This window comes from Emys orbicularis, chromosome 13, assembly GCF_028017835.1.
Source record: "Emys orbicularis isolate rEmyOrb1 chromosome 13, rEmyOrb1.hap1, whole genome shotgun sequence".
NCBI classification, from domain to species: Eukaryota; Metazoa; Chordata; order Testudines; family Emydidae; genus Emys; species Emys orbicularis.
Genome location: NC_088695.1, coordinates 42,514,995 through 42,538,438, shown reverse-complemented (window position 1 = coordinate 42,538,438; position 23,444 = coordinate 42,514,995). Strand labels below are relative to the sequence as shown.

Below are 23,444 nucleotides of genomic sequence, written 5' to 3'. Positions count from 1 at the left end.
ATGGTGCTGAGCGGTTGCTCGGGGATCAGGCTTTGGGGCAGGGCTCGGGTTGGGGTCCTGAACCCCAACCATCCCCTGAAGGGGAGGCATCCGGGGCCTGACGTGGGCGCCTCCAAGATCCAATTGAGGCACAAGTTGGGGGTCCCTGGGGTGCAGGTGGGCCCCCCCAGGCCTGCTGTGGGGGTCCCTGGGGTGCAGGTGGGCCCCCCCAGGCCTGCTGTGGGGGTCCCTGGGGTGCAGGTGGGCCCCCCCAGGCCTGCTGTGGGGGTCCCTGGGGTGCAGGTGGGGCTCCCCAGGCCTGCTGTGGTGGTTCCTGGGGTGCAGATGCCGTCCCTCAGGTTTGCGCTGGGGCCCCTGTTTGCCCAATTGCGGCCCTATATGGGGGGGCCCTGCAACAGTGCAGAGGGGCAGCATTGGGAGGGCAGTGAGGTGCTGCTGGATGTGTGCCAAAGGAGGCACTTTCTAAGAGGGGACCAGCAGCAGGCACTCACTTGGGACTCTTACCTGAGGGGCTGCCACCCAGGCCTTGGGCCCCTGGGGATGGAGCTGAGGAAGAACTTGGCAGCCCAGTGGTGGGCCTCGGTGGTAGTTTCCAGGGAGCAGGTGTCTGCAGTGGATTCTTTGCTACATCGTGCTCCAGGAGCTGGCATGCTGCCAGCAGGGGAGGCTCTCAGGCTGATACAGGTTGGAGCCCTGCGTGAAATCTTCCAGAATAAAGAATTAAACAAAGAGCAGATAACTGCAGCTCTGGAAAAGGTGCTAGGGATGTCTGGGGTGCTGCGAGAGGACCTTCTTCATGGTACGTTCTTGGTCTTATTATCCCCAATGAACAATATGTTTAGAAATTGCAGGCATGATATCATCTCTCATTATCTGCTGGTTGGGAGCCAAAGGCAGGTGGGTTACCTCTTTGTATTTATCCCACTGGATAAGATTAATCTGTTAAAACGATTTACCGGTTGCAATTTCCTGTTGTGATGTTGCCTCAGTGTGTTACAAGTTTGTGTCCTCGTCAGGTACTATGGGCTTGGCTACACTGGCGCTTTACAGCGCTGCAACTTTCTCGCTCAGGGGTGTGAAAAAACACCCCCCTGAGCACAGCAAGTTACAGCGCTGTAAAGCGCCAGTGTAAACAGTGTCCCAGCGCTGTAAACTAATCCCATTGTGGAGGTGGAGTACTCCCAGCGCTGGCGCGCGACCACACTCGCACTTCCTGCGGCAGTGCTTTGAAGTTTTGAGTGTAGCCACAGCCTGAAGCAATGTAATCATGCCTTGTGATGCCTAAATGTGTACGTGACCGTTAACTATTCTGTCAGCATTGGAGATGGGCCTGTGAGAACTGAATTTTTCACCAGTTATCTCAGAAACAGCAGTCCAAATGGCAGAGCTGGTACATGCAAAATACTATAATTAATGTATGGCAATTATCAAGTTGTGGTCTTATTGCTTTTACCTTTGTTCTCCCTTCTTGCTAAATGTCTGTGCTTTAGCTGTTCTTTAGATACGTTAGAATTTAATTTTAATTATAATTAAAACTTAAAATACTTTCTAGAACTGCAGAAATGGATGATTTGTCTCATGACAGGTGCTCTAGAGCAATATATTAATTGTCTAGAATTGGTAAACAAGAGGCTGCCATGTGGACTTGCTCAGGTTGGAGTATGTTTTCATCCTGTTCTGGACATTGAGCCTCAAAATGACAACATCGCAAGGTACAGTAATGAAAACTGACAAACCTCTGTTTATATTTAAACTAAACAAATGCAAGCTCATTTTGGATATCTTTTTGAATGCTGTCTCTTGCTTTTCCCTTATTATTTTTTAAGGAGTTAACTTGCTGCCCCTTGCTATTGTTTAAAGAATAGGCGAAAGGACAATGTCTTCCCTTGTATGGTTTAGCTCCGCCAGAACTGCAGGACAGTGGCTTGATTACTGGTTACGCCAGCGGCTCCAGTGGTGGAGAAAGGTATTGATATTCACTTCATTGTTACTGCTCTTTAAGCTAGAAAACATTGGGCTGCCTCTTATAGCATTTATGTTCTATGGGGGGAAAGGCATTTTTAGGGGTGATATAGAATGATATTGCCAGATATCCACCTCTGAACTGCAACCACTTATGGGGTAAAATAGAGAAACTGTGTAAGAGTACATAACAACACTGTCAGACTGTTTATAATGGGAATTGGAAAACACCATTTTAGTTTGGGTTTCTGTTCTGAGTGATTTGAGGCTTGTGTGCTGTAACTGATATAGCATTTTGGAATTCTAAAAGCTGTTGTTCTTAAATGGTCACTGGCCAGTGGGTTTGCATCTATATTTTAAGAGAGTTGTTATCATTTGCAATTCAGTTAATATGTACAATAAGTGGACATTTTAAATCTCTTATTTTTCAGTTTGCGATAGGCCCATCCAATTTCAGCAGCAGCGACTTTCAAGATAAAGAGGGAAGAAAAGGAAATAATTTGTACTACAGCTTTCCTTGGGGAAAGGAACCAATAGAAACGTTGCAGAGTCTAGGAGATAATGAACTGTTACAAATGTATCCAGGGAATAAATCAAAATTACATGTAAGATTCAGTTAATTTTTATTATATTTAAAATATTGCTCACTGGGAAAGCCTTCTGAGATACAAATCTTGTTTTGGTGTGATCCAGTTTATTAACATGGAAATAAAATTTTGTTTTTGAAACAAAGGCAGTGTGAGTGGTTGGTAGCCTGCACCCAAGCGATCTTGGACTATGATCTTATCAGGTCTCAAAAGCAGATAGATAGAAGGCCAGAGAATGAGCATAGAAACTGAACTGTTCTCTGTCTCTGACTTCCAGAGCTGATCCTTGAAGTTAGACTTGAGGTACATTGACAGAACAGTGTAGGGAACGGTATTTCAGATTATGGTACTCCTTTGTTAAGTAGAGTATTCTATTGTGAGTATGTTCCACGGTGCTGCAGGGTCTGCACTAGTTGCCTTTCCGTGTGCGGTTTAAGGCAGGGGTTCTCAACCTTTTTCTTTCTGAGGTTCTTCCCTCCCCCCCATGCTATAAACTCCGCAGCCCAGCTGTGCCACAACAATTGTTTTTCTGCATATAAAAGCTAAGGCTGGCGTTAGGGGGTAGCAAGCAAGTTGTCCAGGACCCCACACCACAGGGGGCACTGCGAAATTAAGTGGCTCAGGCTTTGGCTTCAGCCCTGGGTCCTAGCGAATCTAACGCTGGCCATGCTTGGTGGACCCCTGAAAACTGCTTGTGGCTCCCCAGGGGGCCCCGGACCCCTGGTTGAGAAGCACTGGTTTAAGGCTTTGGCATTGACACATGAAACCCTGAGAGACCTCCTCTTTTCCCCCTGCTATTCTGCTGCAGTTGAGATCAACAAAGATGCTCAAGCTGGAGCCCCTTGGTGTAAAAGAGAGGAGGCTCCTGGCAAGGTATTCTCTTTGAGGAGTCCTTCACTTCTGAACCCAATTGCCTGGGTCTGAAATCCCTGCCTTGTTGTAAGGCAGAGGTTCTCAAACTGTGGCCCGCAAGCTCCATTCAGGAGGTCCACAGATAGTTCCCTCTAAGATGCACACCTGGGTGGCCACCCACCTAATTAGTGGAGATGCGCAGGTGTGGCTCCACTAATTAGGTGCCTGTACTCTGGAGAAGATGCACATGTAAGGTGAGGTGGTGGCCTTGGGGGCAATAGGAGGTAGGTGAGAGGGGGCAGTAGGGTGAGAAGAGGCGGTTGGGGGAATTTGGGATATTCAGGGCTTTGGCGGCCAGATAAAGAGGCCACTTTCCCCAGCTCCAGGGCTGTGGCTGCCGGGGAGAGACCCCCCCTCCTTCCCAGCCCCAGCTCCGAGGCTGTCGTGGCGGGGGAGAGAGGGCACATCCATCACATTAGAAAGGTAAGACTACTGATATTAAAAGATGAGTTGTGTGCTTTTATTTGTAGAACAAAAAAAGTTAATTGTGTGTGGTTGTTTTTTTAATATAGCGCTTTTATCCAAAGCGCTTTACAATAGTTAACTAACGGTACAAACAACATTTGGAAAGATCATTAAGTGGTCCGCCGAGACCCTCAGCAATTTTCAAGTGGTCCATGGGGAAAAAAAAGTTTGAGAACCGCTGTTGTAAGGCTTATCTTCTGGGGGGGCTTTTGGTGAGATGTTGCTTCAGAGGCAGTATTTAAGGAAGGTGGGGTGCTTCTCTCTCTTGCTGCAGGCTTCAGTTAGATACTGCCGTATGTTGTGAGGTTGCTCCTGCTTGTACTTCTTTAATATATGTTTGTTTTAAACATACATTGAGGGAACCCATCTTGGGATTGGTGCCTTCTCGTGTTCATTCATTTAAATACACTATTTATTTTTGAGGACTGTTACTTAGTGCATTTCTGTTGTGGTGTTTCTCCTGCAGGGCCGGGATGGAAGGAAGAATGTTATTCCTCATGTGCTGTCTGTGAGTGGCAATCTGGACCAAGGAGTGCTAGCATATCTTTGTGATTCTCTGCAGTTCACGGAGAGCTCTCTAACAAGAAAGAAAACTCTTCAAAGAAAGGTGACTTCTTTTAGTGTGTGTCAGGAAGAAGAGATTGTGAAAATAGTCTTACTAGGAAGCTACAAACTAAAACAGTCTGAGTGTTATATCAAATGTGGCTCGCTTTATTCTAGTCTGGATTTCTGTTTTGAGAAAACACACAAGACTGTACATATTGAATATATTTGCTAACTAAGCATTTATTTTTCATTATTTCAAAAACATAAATACAGTTTAATATTCCTCAGGGTGGATAAAAATCAATGTTTTTTTAAAATAAATAAATAAAAACCCAATTTTTTTCTATTTAAATCAGGTTTTTTCCTCAAAAAGCATTTTATCAAAAAAATCCATCTAAAGATACATTATAGCTCAAAGATATCTCATCATGGAATAGGGATTATAAATTCTAATTCTATAGTATGAGACTATATATATTCATGTAATGTTTAAGAAAAGTTTTGTAAATGAGTTCCAGTAGTTAATGGATTAGGGACCTGGCTTCCAGGGGCTTCTGTATAGATTACTTAGGTTAATCTTTCTATCTACCCAATGGGACTCAGTGCTCAGTCTAGAAGATACCATCAGAGATACTTAGTTTTGCAGTTCTCAAACTCTCTGGATTTGTGTCTCCAGAGATAATATGCTTGTTAACAGCAAAAATGTTTTAAAATAAATAATATATAGAGGTGAGAAATAAGACCTCAACCTTATTGTCCCTCTGCAAAATTGTGTACATAGAGTCAATCCCTTACCTCTCTCTAAAAGCGCAAAGTTTCAAAAAGTTCAATGAATAGAAGATTGTTGGGGGCGGAATAGATCTGGACAAGAAGAAGTCTGGAGACAAATTTGAGAAGGGAGGGACAAGCAGTAGAAACAAATGTGAAACTGTTTGAACAGCATATTCCAGAAGTCTTGAGGTCTTTCTGAGTGTAGCCTTCATTGATTTGAGATCTACCATACCATTCTCTTACCAGAAGGGAAAACCTATAATGGCAGCAGGCGGTAAAAGACCCAGTTTGAGAATATTTTAATGAAGTTTCTCTACCTGTGAAGAATATGTATTCAGGTTATAACAACCAAGAAGAATGCACTTTTATGTAGAAATCCATGATTAAATCGAGTCTTCCTGACTAGTGATTTAAATCAATTTGATTTAAATAAAATCCACCCCAATACTCATATATTTCACTAATACTCTTTTAGTTCTGTTTCATGTATTTAATGTAAATGCCCAGTAACATGTTTCTTGCAACATTGTTAGGTACTTAAGCTTCACCCTTGTTTAACACCAATAAAAGTTGCTTTGGACGTGGGAAGAGGCCCAACAATGGAGCTGAGACAGGTGTGTTGTAACTAAGCATTTAATTGTGGGAGTTGGAGTTTCATGTAGTCTTGTGCTGTAATTCTCATACTGATGTTTTTTAAAACCTTCTATTCATGTGAGGAAGATTCTGCTTCTCCTTCATGGGCATGAAGGGCCCTTACTGCAGTGAAACAGCATTTTCACTGTGCAGGATTTAGGAAGCCCCTGCAGAGATCCATATTCCCTGCATGCTAGGAGGTGCCCTGTGGAATATGGATTTGGGAGCAGTGGACACATCTGTTAGGACCACTGTGATTAATCCCACATGGAGTGGGAGAACAGAAACATCCAGGCTTTAATGTCTGCTCTTCCTCAAGCTGTATTTAATAGAAAAGTAATATTGACTAATTTTTTTGGAGTTTATTCTGCATATAAACTAAATTTGTTTAATCTTTCATAGTAGTCTTAAGGGTAACCATGGTAGGGAGGAAATCTTCAGATGAAGACTTGACTTTTTTCCAGTTAGTGATGTCTATGTAAGAAATATACATGGGGAAAAGACCTTTTTATTTAGATATGTATATGGGGAACTATGTATAACCATGAAGATCTCTTAGCAGTAGTGCTCTCTTTTCTGAGTGCATGTTTCTGTTAATTTATAAACGAGCTTTAATATCAAACAGAGACTACAGTTTGTATCGCTCCTTCTCCCAACATTTTAAACCTCTTAAGACTGTCTGTCTTTTTTTTAGGTGTGTCAGGGGCTGTTCAACGAATTGATAGAGAAAGGAATTTCTGTGTGGCCTGGGTATCTTGAAACCATGCACACACCCCTGGAGCAACTCTATGCAAAGTAAGAAAAAAATAAAATGTCAAGTGGAAAGATGGCTTTCCTTAAAGTAGCAAAAATGAATGTGATTTCAGTATAAAGTCATCAGGTACAGTAACCAAATCACTGAAGGTACTGAAATACAGATTGAGACTTGATATCTCTAACAGCATTTAAAAAAAACCTTGAATTAGTTCACTTTAAAAAAAAAAAAAAAAAAGGGATTTCAGTAAACTTTTTTATTTTTCATACTTCAACTATTTGTTTTTTGTTTTTTTTTTTTTTTCTCTTCAGTTGCTAATAATAAACCATTCAGGAAATCCCATCTGAAAACTGTAGTTTCTTAGAGTGAATCATAAATCTACTGAACCAGTTTACATCCAATTTTGCATCTGGACTGACTTCTGCATTTCATTCTTAAGTCATTTGATTTGAAACTGTTGTTATATAGAACCCAGCCCTGCAACCGATACCAGCTTGAGTAATTCTCATTCACACAAGCAGTCCTACTGAGTAAGACAGGGGTTGGCAACCTTTCAGAAGTGGGGTGCCGAGTCTTCATTTATTCACTCTAATTTAAGGTTTTGCGTGCCAGTAATACATTTTAATGTTTTTAGAAGGTCTCTTTCTATAAGTCTATAATATATAACTAAACTATTGTTTTATGTAAAGTAAATAAGGTTTTTAAAATGTTTAAGAAGCTTCATTTAAAATTAAATTAAAATACAGAGCTCTGGACCAGTGGCCAGGACCCGGGCAGTGTGAGTGCTACTGAAAATCAGCTAGCGTGCCATAGGTTGCCTACCCCTGGAGTAAGAATTGCTCATGCCAATTAAGTTTGCTAGAACTGGCCCACATCAACCTACAAAACAAGTAGATTAAGGAGTAAAAAAAAAAAAAAAAAATCTTGATTGTGCTTTTCTCTTAACATTAATAGAGGTTTTCAGCAAGAAACAAACACATACTGTTTTAACATAGCAAAGTTAATAAGTCATGTTCATGTACAATACTCTTCAAAGTATGGCTGGTCAGCTAGTAAATATTGGAGAAATGGTAACATTTTTCTCCTGTGAAAAATGTCCCTATTGTAGGTTACTAAATAAAACTCCCCTTTTATTGCAAAGGAATCTAATAACTTACTGCAGTTAACTAGAGAAGATCAAGGAGCTGAAAGTAAGAAAATAGGCATCTTCATATTGGACACAGAACTACATGCAAAACTTGAACATATACATATTGCTCTGGGATATAACCCCAATCTAAGTCTGCCACACACCAAGGCAACAATACTGTAACAGCAGTAATGAGTGCTCGTTCTTTGGCAGGTATGATGAGATGAGTGTCCTCTTCACAATCTTGATCAGTGATGCTACGCTGGAGAATGGAGTGGTTCAGCTGAGAAGCAGAGACACAACCATGAAAGAAATGATGCACATCTCTCGATTGAAGGACTTTTTAACTAAGTACATTACAGCAGCTAAAAATGTATAAATTAGAACCTCTCTAATAAAAGGAATTTTGTATTTGTGTTTAAATTGATTTCCAAAGTATCACACTGAATCAGTGGCACAGATGAAGTACAAGCCAGGAATTCTGAGTCACAATACCCTACTCTGTTGCTAGATACCATTCATTCTTATTTATACGAGTGGGGAAGTACCCATGACATCCTCCAAAACTGATGTTGATAAAGCTTTCTGATGCACTCATTCTCTATCAAATCCAAATCCTCTACGAAGATCTTCCAGCCTGCACTGCTGAACGAGGCAAACCCAGCTCTGTCCATCATGGGTAGAGCAGGGCTAATAATGCTCATCTGGAAAGCTTACCAATTGGAGAACTTTCACAGCCAGGAGAACTTACCCTTATCTCAAACTGGCAGGCTCAGAACACCTCTTCCAGCCTGCACTGAGGGAGGCAAAACCATATTTATCCACCACAGGTAGGGCAGAGCTAATCATGCTCAGCTGCAGAGCCTGCCAGTTTGATATAGTTTTCCTGGCTGTAGAAGTTCTCTAATTGGTAAACTCTGCAGATGTGCATTATTAGCCCTGCTCTACCCTTGATGGACAGAGCTGGGTTTGCCTCTTTCTGCAGTGCAGGCTCAAAGATGTCCTAGAAGATTTGGTCTCCTGGAAGAAATCCAATTTACGGAAAATAGCCTAAGTTTTCCTTGGTTGAGAGTCTAGATAATACGCATGTTGCCGATATATGGTGACAAATGCCGGTCTCTGCTGCAATGGGAAGATAAATGGGAGTTGAGACTTTCAAAAGCTTAAATGTGGAAAAGGTCAATTGAAAAGCAAATCCATTGGATGCATTGGTTTTAGAGAAAGCAGTGTTTGTTACTAGGTGAGTATGTTTCTCTACATGGCCTCTGTTTTCCAGTTCAGTCTTTAGACTGCTGTCATTTCTGGTTTGAATATAACATATTAGTTGGTTGTTCTGCCTTTCAAGGATACCAGAACAATTTGAAGAACTAAGCTGTAAACATTTTATTTCAAGTAATCCATTAATGTAGATAGGGAAAATTGTTTGCTACAGGGTGAGTGAGGAAGCAATATGGAGTGGGTAATGTACTGGTCTTATACCCCTAAGTATTGTAGCTGGGACCCAGGTGTATAGGTCTGAGTTGAAATGGCTGTGGCAGGGAAATAGTCAACTCTTCCAGTGTTAGGGGGTTATGTCAAGTCCCACTCCCCAAAATGGAAAAGACTGGGGGGCAATACCAGGCAGGAGTCCTGCTCAAGTAAAAAACTTGTACCCAGGAGTCCTGGGAAGCTGCTCCCTGGCAGGCAGTAGTAGTTAGCAAGGCAAATGATGTCTCCTTTAGGGAGACATCTTGCCAAGCAAGCAGCTACTGGGTCAGATTTTTAAGAGAACTATGGCTAAACAAGGCCTTTTTATTCTCTGCTTATTTAAAATCCTGTTTTATTTCCTGAAATTCCTGACAAGCACAGGAGCAAAGCTCTCTGTGTGAGAGCCTTATAGCTGGACCATGTTAGCTAACTGGTGGCTTACTCCTTCCCGCCGATACATCAAAAGAGTAATGCCAGTGGAGAGTCCAGTTGCACCACCATGTTGATAGTACCTTTTTTTTTTTTTTTTTTTTAAACTAGTCCCATTAGTGACAGTGGCATTACTTGTGGAGTAAGGTACTGTGCATGAGTAAAGGAATCAGAAATCTGGGCATCAATGAACTTCTTTCTCTAACATGTTTTGTTTTTCTGTCTTGATCAAACTGGAATCTCTAAAAGTCAGGGAGAGGAACCCATTCTTTAATATTAGCAGGGGAGGAGATTAACATCAGCTTCTGACTACAAAATAATTAGGGTGGGGAAACTAGCATCTAAATGTTTGCTTATGTGCTTCCTATACAGGCACGGTGGTGCTAGCAAAATTTACCAGGGTAGAGGTTCTCTTTTTAAAAAATATTTTATATAATTCTCTCTCATGTAAATCATCAGAGAGGAAACTTACCTTGTTGCGTTCCATCTCTTATGATGACGTCAGAGTAGACAACTGTAGTATCTGCCCTCGTGTTCACTAAAAGTCAGAATAGACAGTCAATAACCCTTAAAAAGTCTACAGTAATCGAGCTATATTTAAACATGCCTCTTGTAGCTCAATAACTAACGACACAAATAGGACAGTTTCAGAATGAAGCTGTTGGATTTGGGATCTCAGGCGGTTATTGGTAGTTCTTTTCAGGTCAAGGATTCTAACTGGAGTGAGAAGTTTCTCTGTAGCAGGCAGTCTTAACTATTTATTCCACAGACCACTTCATAAAATAAAGTTGGTTGGTTTGGGGTTTTTTTGTGTGGGCCACTTCACCCTCCCAACACTGTGATTTTCATATTTAATCTTAACAGTTTCCTGATTATTTTTTTTTTGAGGGTTTGTTCAAATTAACTATTGTATTCTTGTAAAGATTTTTGCCCTTAAGTTATCTGAACCTTAGTTCACCTTAATGAAGATTTTTGTGTGGGAATTCATAGGCACTCATAACATCCACAAGGTGGGAAAGTATTATTCCTATTTTAAAGATGAGAAATTGTCAAAGAGCTCAAGTAGTCACTGTGGTCATACACCGAGTCAGTGTTAGCCACAGGATTAGTTCATGGGAGTTTCTGTTAGCCAGTCCCATGCTCAAACCAATAGAAACACCCGTTCTCCTTTTAAATAAACAACCTTCCTTGTACCTCCAACCCATTAGTCTAGATGCTGGTAGCTAACACTTGAAGGCAAATTGGGGGTGTATTTTAGTGTCTGCCTGAAATTAATTCTAGTTTCATCCTTTTGTCTTCAAATGCCCTTTGAATGCTAACCACAGGGATCTGTCTCCATAGGGAGTTGTGCATAACCTCTGCAAAGAGGGAGCATGCAGTGAAAGTGGTTTACAAAGAGTGAGACCAGGCAGTTGTCAGGCCCTACTGCAAGTGAACATTTGACTATGCTATCAATGCACAGTGAACTCCAAAATGCATGAGGTAGTTTTGTCATTAATCCACAGACGTGTTTGGGATAGACACATTTGTGCTTAAATCAGTTTTTATTCCATTTCCAGAACATTAGTTGTATGAACTTGAAAATGTGAAATGCTTCATTTTGCCCATGGTCACAATCTAAGCCTTTTACCTTTCCTATCTTCCTCCTCTTTTCTAATCCGTATGTTGGCGTACTCCAGTTCTTCAGATTTAGCATACTCTGGATGGAAACAAGTGAAAAAGAATTCAAGGTTCAGTTGCAGGCGATTACAGCTTGGTGAATTTAAGCTCCTGAAAGCACTGAGACTCAGCCTGTGGTATAAGACCCACATGTGCCTCTCACAGAGTCTGCATTTGTTCTCCCTCTACATACTCTTGGACAGTGCAAGTTGAGGACTCTCTACCTGATGTGAAAAGTTGCAGGGGGTGCAGAGCAGCCAGAATACCTTCCCATTCCTCCTAGCAGACAGGTGGAGGGAGAGAGAGGAAAAACACCCATTTTCCCATCTTCATTCCAGTTGCTAGAAACAGGGGTGGTGAAGATAGGGAGATATCTTCCCTTTTTCCCAGCCTCCAAGTGGGGTGGCAGAGATAAAGCCTTTGGTCACGAGACATATGACAGAACTTCAAGATAATCCTGACATGGTGTCTGTCCTGCGACGTTTTTATTAGGAGGTATGTTAGTCCACAATGTTATAACTAAGGTGATGCTTTTTGTCATGGGTATTTTTAGTAAGTCACAGACAGGTCACGGGCAGTAAACAAAAATTCACGGAAGCCCCTGACCTGGTCTTTTACTAAAAATATCAGGGGGTAGGGAAACTTACAGTGTGGGCCTTCGCGCTATGGGCTGACAGCCATCTGCGGCTCCAGCTCTGGGAGCTAGCCACCGGCCGCCACTCTAGCCCTGGGGGCTGACCATCGGCCCCGGGGCTTGGCTGCTAGCTATTGCCGCTCCGGTCCTGCCACTGCTCCTGTGGCTGGGGCTGACTGCCGCTGGTCCAGCCTCGCTGCAGCAGAGGGGGATGACAGCTGCTCTAGCCCTGAAGTCACAGAGGTCTGTTAAAGTCACAGAATCTGGGATGTCTGTGACAAAATCTTACCCTTAGTTATAACGCAACATGGAGACACTATGTCAGCTGTTGCCCAGTTATTTTGTGGCTCCATTTTGGGGGAAAGTGGCTCTGAACCTCTTCAGCATTGAGCAACCCTGAGAGTGAAGAACTGAAATATACGCTGAAGAATACAAAGCAAAATGCAGAAGCTGTGCAATTGTTTTTCACTTTTGCTGGCAACCCAGAAATCCTTTCCGCACTTTAGCAAGGGGCTCTTGTGTAAATCTAGGCTCTGCTTGACTTACTAGTATTTCATTTTCTCTTTGCTTTGTGGTTGTCACTCCCTTACCAATACCTCCACAGACACCCAAACACGAACTTTCCTTCTAGTTCTGTCCTGATTGGACCTGAGGGATAGTTCACATAAGTTTCTAAGGATCTTTCTAATGAATGTCATTCCCCAGGCTGCAATTTGGCTCTTGGGCTGGCATGAGATGCACATATAGGGCCTGATCCTGAGAGATCCTGAGCAACTTCCAGTCAAGGTCAATGGGAGTTCTATTGGGTCAGTAACTTGCCTGTAGTGATCACCCATTTCCCATCTTCCCCATTTGAGACCAAAAGGCATCATCCATAAACGTTATCTAGGACTAGTTAATCATGTCCTGCAGCCAGATTCCTGCATGTGAGTCCCACGACTAAAGAAAGAGCAGTTTGGAATTTACCAATCTCAGTGTATGTCACGTAGTTTTCAGACCCTGTTGCTTTGTCCGTTGAAACAAAACCAGTTGAGCAGCCAGCTGACTTCAGTTTTCCTGCAAGAGGTAAAGAAAACAAAATTATTCAAGTGATAAAAATATCAACTGCACCAAAAATGTATGTCCCATGATTTTTTTGGGGTTTGTTAGATATTTTAAATAATTTTATAGTCCTGATGAACATCATTCCTTAGCAAGCAGTACTATTCATGCCTGACTGCATCTTTACTTCACGTGGTGGTATGGGAAGAGGAAATTGCTCCCAAAGGCAGCAAGTATTGGTGATATATCATGGGGTCCTTGCAAAAAGAGACTGCTTTCCTACTTTAATTTTGGACGCCAAGGCCCCCCTGATTCTGCAAACAGTTGTGCACATGTGTAACTTATGGCATGTAAGCAGTCTCACTGACCTCAGCAAAAATATTCATGTTCATGAAGATAAGCACATGTGTAACTTTTTGCCTTTGGGACCTAAAATGTAGCCTGAAAACATGTTGCTTTGGTATGAAGAGAGATATTTGGCTTTGAGGATAGACTTGGAGTCAATCAAAAGAGAATGGTGCCTCTTTGGTCTTATTACTTTGCATTTATATCCACCCTTTATTTATATATGTATGGTCTCACTGAAATGTGGCTTCTTCTAGCATGGAGAGCAAAAAGGAGTCAGCCCACTAGAATGAGGAGAGTGTTTTACCCAAGGGCAAACTTCTCTTAAGAAAAGTGCCACCAGATCTGCATTCACTCAGAAGAGATTGGATATTGTTTTTCTAAGGGCTCCTCCTAAAGATCCCAATACAGTATCTACCTCAAAAAAGTGAAGAAATAAGTTAACCCTAACTGGATTTAACTCAGCAGTTCCTGGGAATCTTGATGTTATCATCCTGAAGCTTATATTATTGGGCCATCCCCTCCAATGTAATGGGAGCTGGCCGGGAGATACCATCTGGACCAGGCATCATTGGGAGTACTGAGACCAGCTGCTAAGAAATGGGAAGGCTTTAGTGTGTGATGTGCAGACAGGAAGCTAAGCCTTCCATTTCCAAGGACACCGAGTGTAACAAGGGCCGGAAGCACTATTTTACAATGAAAATCTGGAGAAGCAAAAAAACTCACTTGCTTTACACCAAGGCAGGATCAGAAATGGAACCAGTAGGGCAGTTGCTATCACCACCAGCAGAAACAGCAGCACAAGAAAAATGCAGAGGGGATAGGAAACGCCATCCTCTTCTGTCAATAGGAGAAAGAGTATCTGTAGAGAGCAAGATCAGGTGTGGCAAGATGTTCCAAGTACTTATCTTTCTATTAAAATGAAAGCCCAGTCTTTCTATTACAGTTTGGAGAAGTGGAGTAGCAGTTGTTAATAACACTGACTGTGGCAAGGTGAGGGGTCCTTACCTGAGCCTAGAGAGAAAAAGAACTGGCTCCATGCTAAAAACCTACAGATGCAGAGGGAGGAGTATCTGGACACAATCCTGCTCTATCACAGGAAGTAGGCTCTAGGCTAAGATGTCCTGTAGGTGTACAGGATAAACTCAGAGAAAAGCCAGGGAAGGCTATAAAAGCAGGTCTTGGAAGGATTAGATTTTTATCAGTCAGTGTTGGTAAACGTGAGTTTCATCAAACACAAACGATGAAAAAATATTTCCATTGATGATCATTGAAATTTACAGATAGGCAAAGTAAGAAAAATGCTGCTGGAGTTTAATTTGAGGATATTTGCTTTGTATATTTTGATGTGTGGTGATGATTTGTGTATTAACATTTGTAAAGCTTTAGCTTTTTATATCTCAATGTCTATGGTAATTAAATAATTATTGTCTCACTCCGTTGTCTAACCCCCTCCCATAATTCCACACAATTGAAAATTTAAATAAATAAAAATCCTTAAAAATAAACATGGATATTATCTGTTGAAATTATATATACACCCACATGTATGTGTGTATATATATGTATGTGTGTGTATATAAAAATCTAATTCTGCCAAGCCTATATAAAAGTAACTCCTTGGTAGTGTCCCTTCATGCCCTGTTCTTAGAGTGCTGGTTTACAGGCTGAATTGGGCTCTGTTTAAATTAAAAGCTCTGGCTTTGTTTCTTTTGTTATATCCATGCACCTCAAGAGTAAAATAATGGGGGGGAAAATTGTGGATAGGGCTTATTCACAGCAAGCCAGGGTGTGAATGTCCAGCGCTCTAACCTACTGTGCCCTAAGATGCCATGTGGACCCTGCTACCGGGCACTAAAAGTTCCATCAGGGACTTTGACATGCTTTTGTTGTTGCTGGACCTGCTACCCCAGTTTACATGGACAGGCAGAGATCATTAAAAGCTCATCATCAGATGCTATTAGTAATAGGTAGGACAAACACATACCTGCTAGTGTAAAGGTGAGACTGTTGCTATATTTTGTATTATTGGGGATATTATTTTCAGCTTTGCATTTATAGTCGCCAAAGTCAGTGGGAGAATTGATAGTTACATTTAACACAGCTGCTGCCTTTCCTTGCATAGATATTCTGGATGACATAGACTTCTTTCCTTTAAAAAATATGTAGTTGATGGGAGAAGAGCCATTTTCTGAGTGACAAGACAGTGTCACATTCTGGCCTATCCTCACTTGGGAAGTAGTCGTGCTCAGCACTGGTTTGGACACTGGATCTGTAAAGTAACCAGTGGAATGCAAAAATAAGTACAAGGCAAACATGAGATTTAAAACTGAGACCTACAAACAAGAGAACAGCTCCTCAGCTGACCTAGATCAATGGAGCTCCATTGATTCCAATAGAATTATGCTGATTCACATCAGCTGTGGAGCCGGTCCAAGTTCTAGACAGGGGCACACTGTGTTCTAGAACACAGTTCTCTACCAGAACGCCTTGCAGGATTGCTGGCTGCGGCTGCTACAGGATGAATGGATCGAAAAGTATATGGCCCTATCCCTTTGAAAGAAATTGCATCTGTTTTAGAACTCTTCCTGCTCAAATGTTAAGGTACTGATAGCAAGGAAGGGGGAAGGTCACATGGCAGCACAATCCTGAGATGGTCATGGATTGTACTCTGCAAGCTATTTTGTGCATATGCAGGAACAATTATACAGTAAAACTATAGGGTCTGATCTAGGTGGTCTCTTACACATGTGGAGGGTGCAGCTTGTGTGGCCCCCTTCTGACTGCAGTTCCAGCTGCCAGGGCCCTCTCTGGACTTGGCGTTTACATGTTAATGCATAATATAATTTTTAAACTGTTCTGAATGGGTTGGGGAGGGTTATGGCACAATGCTTGTGCCTGGTCCTGCATGGTGCTACGTGTCAGACAGCCATGGGGTTGTGCCTCCAGCCGCTCACAGGATCAGGCCAGCTGGGAGGAATTATTATGAACACTCATTTCCTGATGTTGAAAAATGTCGCCGATACACACAAACCCCTACCTAGTAACGTAAAGTTGAGACTCTTGCTGTATTTTGAACTGTTGGAGATTCTGTTTTCAACTTTGCATTTATATTCCCCCACGTCGCTGGCAGAACTGATAGTTAGGTTAAACAGAGCTGGGTCCCTGTCTTTCTTCGGTATAATCGGCCACAGATTCTGACTTCCTCTAAAAAATGTATAGTTGATAGGAAGAGAGCCATTGGTGGATTGACAGGACAGGGTCACATTCTGGCCAATTTCTACCTCCACGCTCTTTTGGAGAGATCCAAACTCAGGGTTAGACAGTTGCTCTGGGGAAAAGAAACATTTCTGAGTAAAACAACAATTCACAAATAACTTCCAACCCACTGGCAGAGAAATGCGGAGAACTAGATGCCCAGGGCATCAGGACTGGGGCAACACCTGTGTTCCATGGAACCTCAGTTATTGGACTCCATGGCTATAAGACCCAAGATTCAATATACAAATATTTTCCTGCTACCTGCTCCAAATTCATCTGTCATTTCAGCTGGGGACTACAGTCCTTGTCCGGGGGAAATGGAAAGGTAATGTGTCCATAACTGGGCTGTATGTGTTTGTGTGTGTGAAGAGTTAGTGGAAAACTGAATGTGGATTTCCTCTTTAGACAGCGGAAAGGGGGACCCACAGTATTACCATCCAGAGCTAGACTAAAGGTGGAGGTGTCCTGTTTCTTATGATGGCTCAAGTCATCCTCAACCCCAATCAGCACAAAGCATCTTGCATGATGTGGCCCTGCAGTCTGAGTAGGAAACATCATGCTAACCAGATCACCTGTCTCTGAATGGAGTTGTGACCCCCCCTGTCCTGGGAGGGCCCCTGCAGCTGAAGACTTGAACATTATCTGAGCTGACCCTGCTGAATGAGATACAGAGACTTATCCAGGGTGTAAGGAAGGGGGCCCCAGCATGCCAGCCACAGAAGCATGATTTATCAGTGCCCAATCACATGCCTGTGATTTGGAGCCATTGGTTTATGAAAAGTGATGGCTGAGATTTATTGGCCCTCATGCTAAATGTTGACCAAGACAGCCTCTCGGGCAAAAACATGTTAATGTTTGAAACATGAATTGATCATATGGATTATTATCTGTCTTCGGAATATTTTTCATCGGAAATATCTGCAGATCTTCCCCCATTTTGGCTACAGACATTTCTTTGGGATAATGGTTTTTAAAACTAGCGTGCCAAAGAGCTGATGAAGTTAGAATCCAAAGAGGGTAGAGGGGAAAAACCTGTTGATGCTTTTTTACAAGCTAATCACAAAGTAGGCAACTACGTATCTGATCTGAGCGAGTGCAGCAAAAATTCCTCCTGATAAATGTTCTGAGCAAACCAGTATGTGGTAATTACATATCTAATCTAATTGGCCAACATTGTGCCAGATTTTTCAGAAGGTCAAAAATAGAAACTAATTCTTTTCAGACAGCCATAGGGGAGAATTTTCTTCTTGCAGGTAACTATGGCATTAGACAAATGAAATAATGGTCAGGTAAAGTACTCCTGGGCAGCATTTTTATAATTACAGATGAAAAAATGTAAACACTTTAGACCAGGTTTTCAAAAGAGCTCGGTTCCCCAAAATTCCCATTGACTTGAAAAATGAAGGTTATTCAGCACCACTGATAAGCAGACTACATAAAGTTGAGGCATCCACATTGAAATATATATTCTTTGTGTATCCCCAGCTGTAAAATGGACACCCAGTTAAACTAACACTAAGAACCACATCCCATAGCCAAGCCCATGTTAAGCAACCTCTTTCCAGAGCACTCATGGTTTCCAGGGGAATTTGGTTTGACTTTCAAAGACTAAACTAGTGGAGAATGTTGCTCATCCCTTGGGTGGTCACTCACCAGACACTTCACTCTAATCATCATCATCATGTTCCTATTACGCCTCTGACATTTAGGGCAGTGACGAAGCTCCTCCATTCCTGTCTATTTCTGGCAAGTCTTTCAATGATTCCCCAGCTGTGCCCCAGGTTTTTCAGCTCGGCTTCCACAGCTCTTTGCCATGTTGTTTTTGGACGGCCTCATTTTCGCTTGCCTTCAGGTGTCAATCTTGTTGCTACTCTAGTGATGGAATCAGTTTCCATCCGAAGCACATAACCGATCCATCTCCAACGCCTTCTGGCAACAATGGTGCTCAGATCCTCTTGGTTGCACTGTGTCAATCGATCTTGGTTTGAGATTGTTCTGGGCCAAAAGATACAGAGGATTTTTCTGGGGCAGGTTGTATGGAATGAAGACAGTTTGGACATGTCATACTTTCTCATTCCCCAGCATTCTGCACCATAAAGTAGTGTTGAAAGTACGCAGCTCTGATAAATCTTGAGTTTGGTTTTGGTGTTGTATTTTGATGATTTCTAGACTGTATTTGAGCTCCTGAAGGTGTTCCTGGCTTTACTGATTTTGTTCCGGATGTCCTGGCTTGTTCCGTCGTCCTGGCTGATGGTGCTGCCCAAGTATGTGAATGTTTCTACATTGGTGAGAATATAATCCTCTATCTGTACTGGTGATGGTGAGGCAATATTAAAGGTCATGATATCTGTCTTATTGTGGTTGATTTTCAGTCCAATTTGCTGGCTGAATGCGTTGAGTTGTTTTTTCTTGTATATGGTGTTGGGTATGTGATAGGAGAGTGACATCATCTGCGAAGTCCAAGTCTTCAAGGGATGAGAAGAGTGTCCATTTAATGCCTCTTGGTATGTCTTCTGTTGTACGCTGCATTACCCAATTGATGGCAATGTTGAAGAGGATTGCAGACATGACACACCCCTGACCTATGGTGTGCAGAGATGAGGCAAAGTTTGTCCCTGACGTACTCCTGTTTTGACTTAAAAACTGAGCTCACTGTGATCAACACTGCATGTAAAGTTGAAATAGAAGCTTTTGATGACGTTGATTATATGGAAAGGAATTCCATAGGCCCGCAGAATGCACCATAGGCTGGTCCTGTGAATGCTATCAAAAGCCTTCTCAAACTCTATGAAATTTATGTAGAGTTGTCATTGCCATTTTAAGCATTGTTCTATGATGATTCATAGAGCGAAGATCTGGTCTGTGCATTCACGCCCTTTCCGAAAACCAGCTTGCTCTTTTCTGAGAATGCTATCAACTGCCTCTGATATACACTGGACTATGATCTTACACAATACTTTGCTTGGTACAGGTAAAAGTGTGATACCACGCCAGTTATTACAATCACTGAGAGTCCGTTTCTTTGGTATCTTCACTATAACCCCATTGGTCCACTCATCTGGCACTTTTTCCCTTTCCCAGACTGATGTAAATAGAGGGGCCAGGATAGATGCTGCTAATTTAGGATTTACCTTGAACAATTCTCCATTCAAGTTATCCTTGACAGAAGCAGGGCCGTCCCTACCTATGGTGGTGCCCTACACAGCCCAAGCACCTGCACCCCCCTGCGGGGGGAGCGGCCGCTCTACTGTGGGGCCAGCCCCTCCGTGGGGGGGACTGCGCTCGAGGGCTGCAGGGCCGTGGGGGGCAGGAGCAGGGCAGGGAGGCCCAGGGCAGCGTGGGGGATTAGCGGGGGGGGGGGGCTGGCACCAGCAGCAGGAGTCAGGCCCACCCCCTGCACTAACTGGTGGCAGCAGGAAGCAGAGCGACCCGGCCCCAGCCCGCTCCACTCTCCCAGCTCCCAGCCCTGTCGCTTGGGGGCGGGGGGTTGGAGGAAGGGGTCAGACCCGCCCCCGCACTCAGCAGCAGCGGTGGCAGTGGGAAGCGGAGCAACGCGGTGGGAGCTGGCGGAGCAGAGAGGGCTGGGGCCGGGTCGCTCTGCTTCCTGCCGCTGCTGGTGAGTGTGGGGGCAGGCCAACCCTTCTGCAGGCTGTGTTGATATCAAGATCTTCTTCTGCCTCCTGTTCAGCAAATCTTTGATGCAGATGAAGAGATCAACAAGAAGTGGGACAAAGTAACAGCAATTTATAAACAGAGCAGTGAAGCCTGTCTAGGCTACAGGCAGAAGAGAAGGAAGGATTACACCCAGCACATGGAATGCCATAGAAACCAGACGAGTCCTGAAGAAAAAAGTTTGAGACACAAAATCCCAGAAGCTAAAAGACAAATACCACGAGCAGTATAGCCAGGTACACCGGGAGGTCAAACGCCTTGTGAGAGTGGACAAATGGAATTATATTGATAATCTGGCTACACAAGCAGAGGATGCAGCTGCTTGTGGTGAACAAGGAACCATCTACAAAATGACGCAGCTTATCAGTGGTAAACAGCAGATACCAACAAACACTCTCATCAGGAACTAACAAGGACACCTACTAACAACTGAAAAAGAACAAGAAATGCGTTGGACAGAGCATTTCACTCTCATAGAGCTAATTTAATGCACAGGGCTGTTGTGAGGCTTATGTTCCAAGCCTGGAAGGGCTCTATGCACTAGGTCCTCAATGGAATTTCATACACAGTAGGCTTATAAGCTCAAACCCTTAGTGAATGTTTTTAAAGTGGGTAGAGATCCTTCACGAAGGTTACTATGGAGTAAAGCCTCCTGCTCTTGCTCCCCTTGAAGTCTCTTAGAGTTTTGGAATGGGAGGGAGGAAGATCGGCTCCCAAGAGTACAAACTATTTTTCTCTCTTATGGGAATTCTGCACCTGCCTTCCTAGGTACAAGGTAGAAATTCAGACGGAGTAAAAATAGCAGTGTGCATAAAATATTATCAAAGAATTTTACACCCATTAACTGATCCTCACAACACCCCTTTGAGTAGCTTCTCAGTGTGACAAGAAGCTCAGAGCAGAGTATCTAGAGATGGAAAAGACCTGCTAAATCCATCTTCTGGACTGTGCGGGATTTCTCCCTATTTTAGAATTACTAGTTTGGACTGTTCCAAGCAACAAGGCTTCCTCCTGTCCCTTCCACAGCTTAATAATCTTCACCCTCAGGAAATCTTTTCCTGAAATTCAGATTTTGTGTCAGGAAAAGAAGAGAATGGGCTCATGCCCTTCAATGAGTCTTAACCTTTGGGGGTCCACCCTGGGAGTATGGGGAAGAACAGCTGCCTATGGTGTGCAGAGATGAGGCAAAGTTTGTCCTTGCATGGAACAGTCCCCAAAAGGGGATCCTCATAGAGCTGTTCTTCTCCACCCAAAGTTCCTGCCCGTGACATGGACATTTCTGTGGGACGAGGAAGCCCCAGACTATATTTAGCTGCTCATGTCCTAGGAAAGGCTGAACCATCTGTTTTCATTTCAGTCATCCGTACATGGCTGCTAACTATCATAGTAAAACACACATCTGAACACAGAAGGTAACAGATATAAAAAATCTAAGCCAAAAAAGCTCTGCTGAATCATTATAGCAATGAAAGTAGTGTATCTAAAGCTATGGGGAAAAGGGCATGATCCATTATTTAATTAGTTGTGAAATAGTATGTGAAAATGTATATGGACAGTATTGTAATGATACATACGTACAAACAAGCAGAGTTACGGTTGTGGGAGCAGCTTTAACTTTAGCCTACCCTGACTTTGGAATTCTTAAGTGGCTGACAACTTTCTGTTAATGTAACTTTTTTTTTCATGGAATCATCATAAATGTAACCGTAGAAAAAAGTCTGCAAACTCTTTCTATAGGATAATGCTGAGCTCCAGTCCATGTAAATCACAGTATTTCTAGTATTTCAAATCCTAGTTCCTATACAACGCTGCTTTCCTTTCTAGAGCCAGCTATGGTACATGAAATAGGGAAACTGTTATTTTGTTCAGCGATTCTAGCGGGGTTTTAAAAACTTTAAACATTTCTGAATGTACACACAGTCTATCTAGCAAGGGGAAAAAATCACGTAACTATCTCATTCCATGTGTGACTAAAGAGAACAAGGAGAAAAATTTGTACAACATGGAATTATTCTGTTTAACAATGACATGAATTTTTTTCTAAAGGGTTCATGTAAATAACATAAAATGAAAAATGAAAACTTACCGCTATCTTTCTCATTGGATTTTTGACTCTCCTGAGTGGATTGAACTAAAAGAGAGAAGAAGAACTTGAGCAAAATTAGTCAATGATCCCTCTTTGAAATAAGATGCAGTTGATAAATAGCAGATCCATGGCTTACAGCAGGATAGGAGGAAGAATGGAATGATCACGAGTTTAAGCATTTTCTTACAAAAACGAAGAGTGTATTGAATGAGGAAATAGTAGTTATGCTGGTAAAAGTCTCTTTGATGGGGATGTGACGAGATTTGAGGAAGTTAAAATTACGGATGTTGCTGATAAGATTTACATAAACACTTCTATGCTCCTAGAATCAGTCCAGATTCTGCCTAGCAGAGGCAATATTTTCCAGTGGTTAAAGCAGAGGCCTTAGGTGTCAGGACTCCTGGGTTCTAGTGCTTAAACACAATTGTTACTAGGAGGCTTCTAGTATGGTTTTCTGACCAGTGTGATCAGTGAATTTTTGTCTAAGAGCTGGGTGTGTTAGAACAGTGTTAAAACACAGCCTGGGAGTGGTGCATATCTATAGTAGAGTTTGGCTCATATGGTTCTCAGACAGAAACATCCCCACCCACATTAGCTACAACCATATTTAACCACAATTGGAGCTAACATTGGGTAGATCCCAGGGTGGACAGGACCTTGATGGCAGCGTTTGTGCCAATGTAAAACAGTGGTGTATCTAGGCCATATGTTCGAGCGAATAGTGTTGTCCTAAAATGAAGAGAGAGAACTTTAATAAATCCTGTAATTCTATTTAAAGGAAACAACATATGCTGTGTTTCTGTATCTCTGTGCCATTCCTCAGCAGTGTCTGAGATACGACTTAAAACATACCATAAATGCCAAAGGCACAGAAGGGAAAAGTTAACATTTTGGCAATGTCTTGGTTACACAGGCCAGGTTATCTGAGAAGTCCATATTTAGTTGCACCGTAACGCTAATGATGAATGTTTCGGGCACCCGTAAGTGGTGTTCTAGGTGCCTTACAGTTGAAAATAGGTCCAAATAGATACAAACATACGAGGGTAACCTTGACTCAGTGGTGTTTTGGAAATAAACCTTGGGGCTTTTTT

The 23,444-nt window shown here is 42.6% G+C and overlaps 2 protein-coding genes across 3 annotated transcripts; one reads left to right on the top strand and one right to left on the bottom strand.

Annotated features, from left to right (window-relative positions):
• Window positions 1-8,160, top strand: POLG2 (DNA polymerase gamma 2, accessory subunit). Of its 2 annotated transcripts, XM_065415659.1 has the most exons (9): window positions 1-198; window positions 325-799; window positions 1,586-1,712; window positions 1,861-1,966; window positions 2,394-2,567; window positions 4,393-4,533; window positions 5,777-5,857; window positions 6,571-6,671; window positions 7,973-8,160. In XM_065415659.1, the coding sequence occupies exons 1-9, from the start codon at window positions 1-3 to the stop codon at window positions 8,136-8,138; spliced, it is 1,569 nt and encodes a 522-aa protein (XP_065271731.1). In that variant the 3' UTR covers window positions 8,139-8,160. The 2 variants fall into 2 exon arrangements, with proteins under 2 accessions (XP_065271731.1, XP_065271730.1); XM_065415658.1 differs by having other exon boundaries at window positions 1-799.
• Window positions 6,854-22,532, bottom strand: MILR1 (mast cell immunoglobulin like receptor 1). The gene is made up of 9 exons (XM_065415660.1): window positions 22,490-22,532; window positions 22,354-22,398; window positions 16,375-16,665; window positions 15,322-15,606; window positions 14,061-14,174; window positions 12,915-13,004; window positions 11,286-11,354; window positions 10,128-10,193; window positions 6,854-8,042 (listed from the first exon to the last, which is right to left on the bottom strand). Exons 1-9 carry the CDS (start codon window positions 22,530-22,532, stop codon window positions 8,017-8,019), a joined length of 1,029 nt encoding a protein of 342 aa, XP_065271732.1. The 3' UTR covers window positions 6,854-8,016.
• Window positions 22,533-23,444: the final 912 nt, after the last annotated feature.

Coding starts and splice junctions, on each gene's coding strand:
- POLG2 (XM_065415658.1), top strand. CDS start 1: ATGGTGCTGAGCGGTTGCTCGGGGATCAGGCTTTGGGGCAGGGCTCGG. Junction 1,713..1,860: donor CAAAATGACAACATCGCAAG/GTACAGTAATGA, acceptor TATTGTTTAAAG/AATAGGCGAAAGGACAATGT. Junction 2,568..4,392: donor GGAATAAATCAAAATTACAT/GTAAGATTCAGT, acceptor TTTCTCCTGCAG/GGCCGGGATGGAAGGAAGAA.
- MILR1 (XM_065415660.1), bottom strand. CDS start 22,532: ATGCTTAAACTCGTGATCATTCCATTCTTCCTCCTATCCTGCT. Junction 22,399..22,489: donor ATTCTTCCTCCTATCCTGCT/GTAAGCCATGGA, acceptor TCTCTCTTTTAG/TTCAATCCACTCAGGAGAGT. Junction 8,043..10,127: donor AAGAGATGGAACGCAACAAG/GTAAGTTTCCTC, acceptor TCTGCTTCTCAG/CTGAACCACTCCATTCTCCA.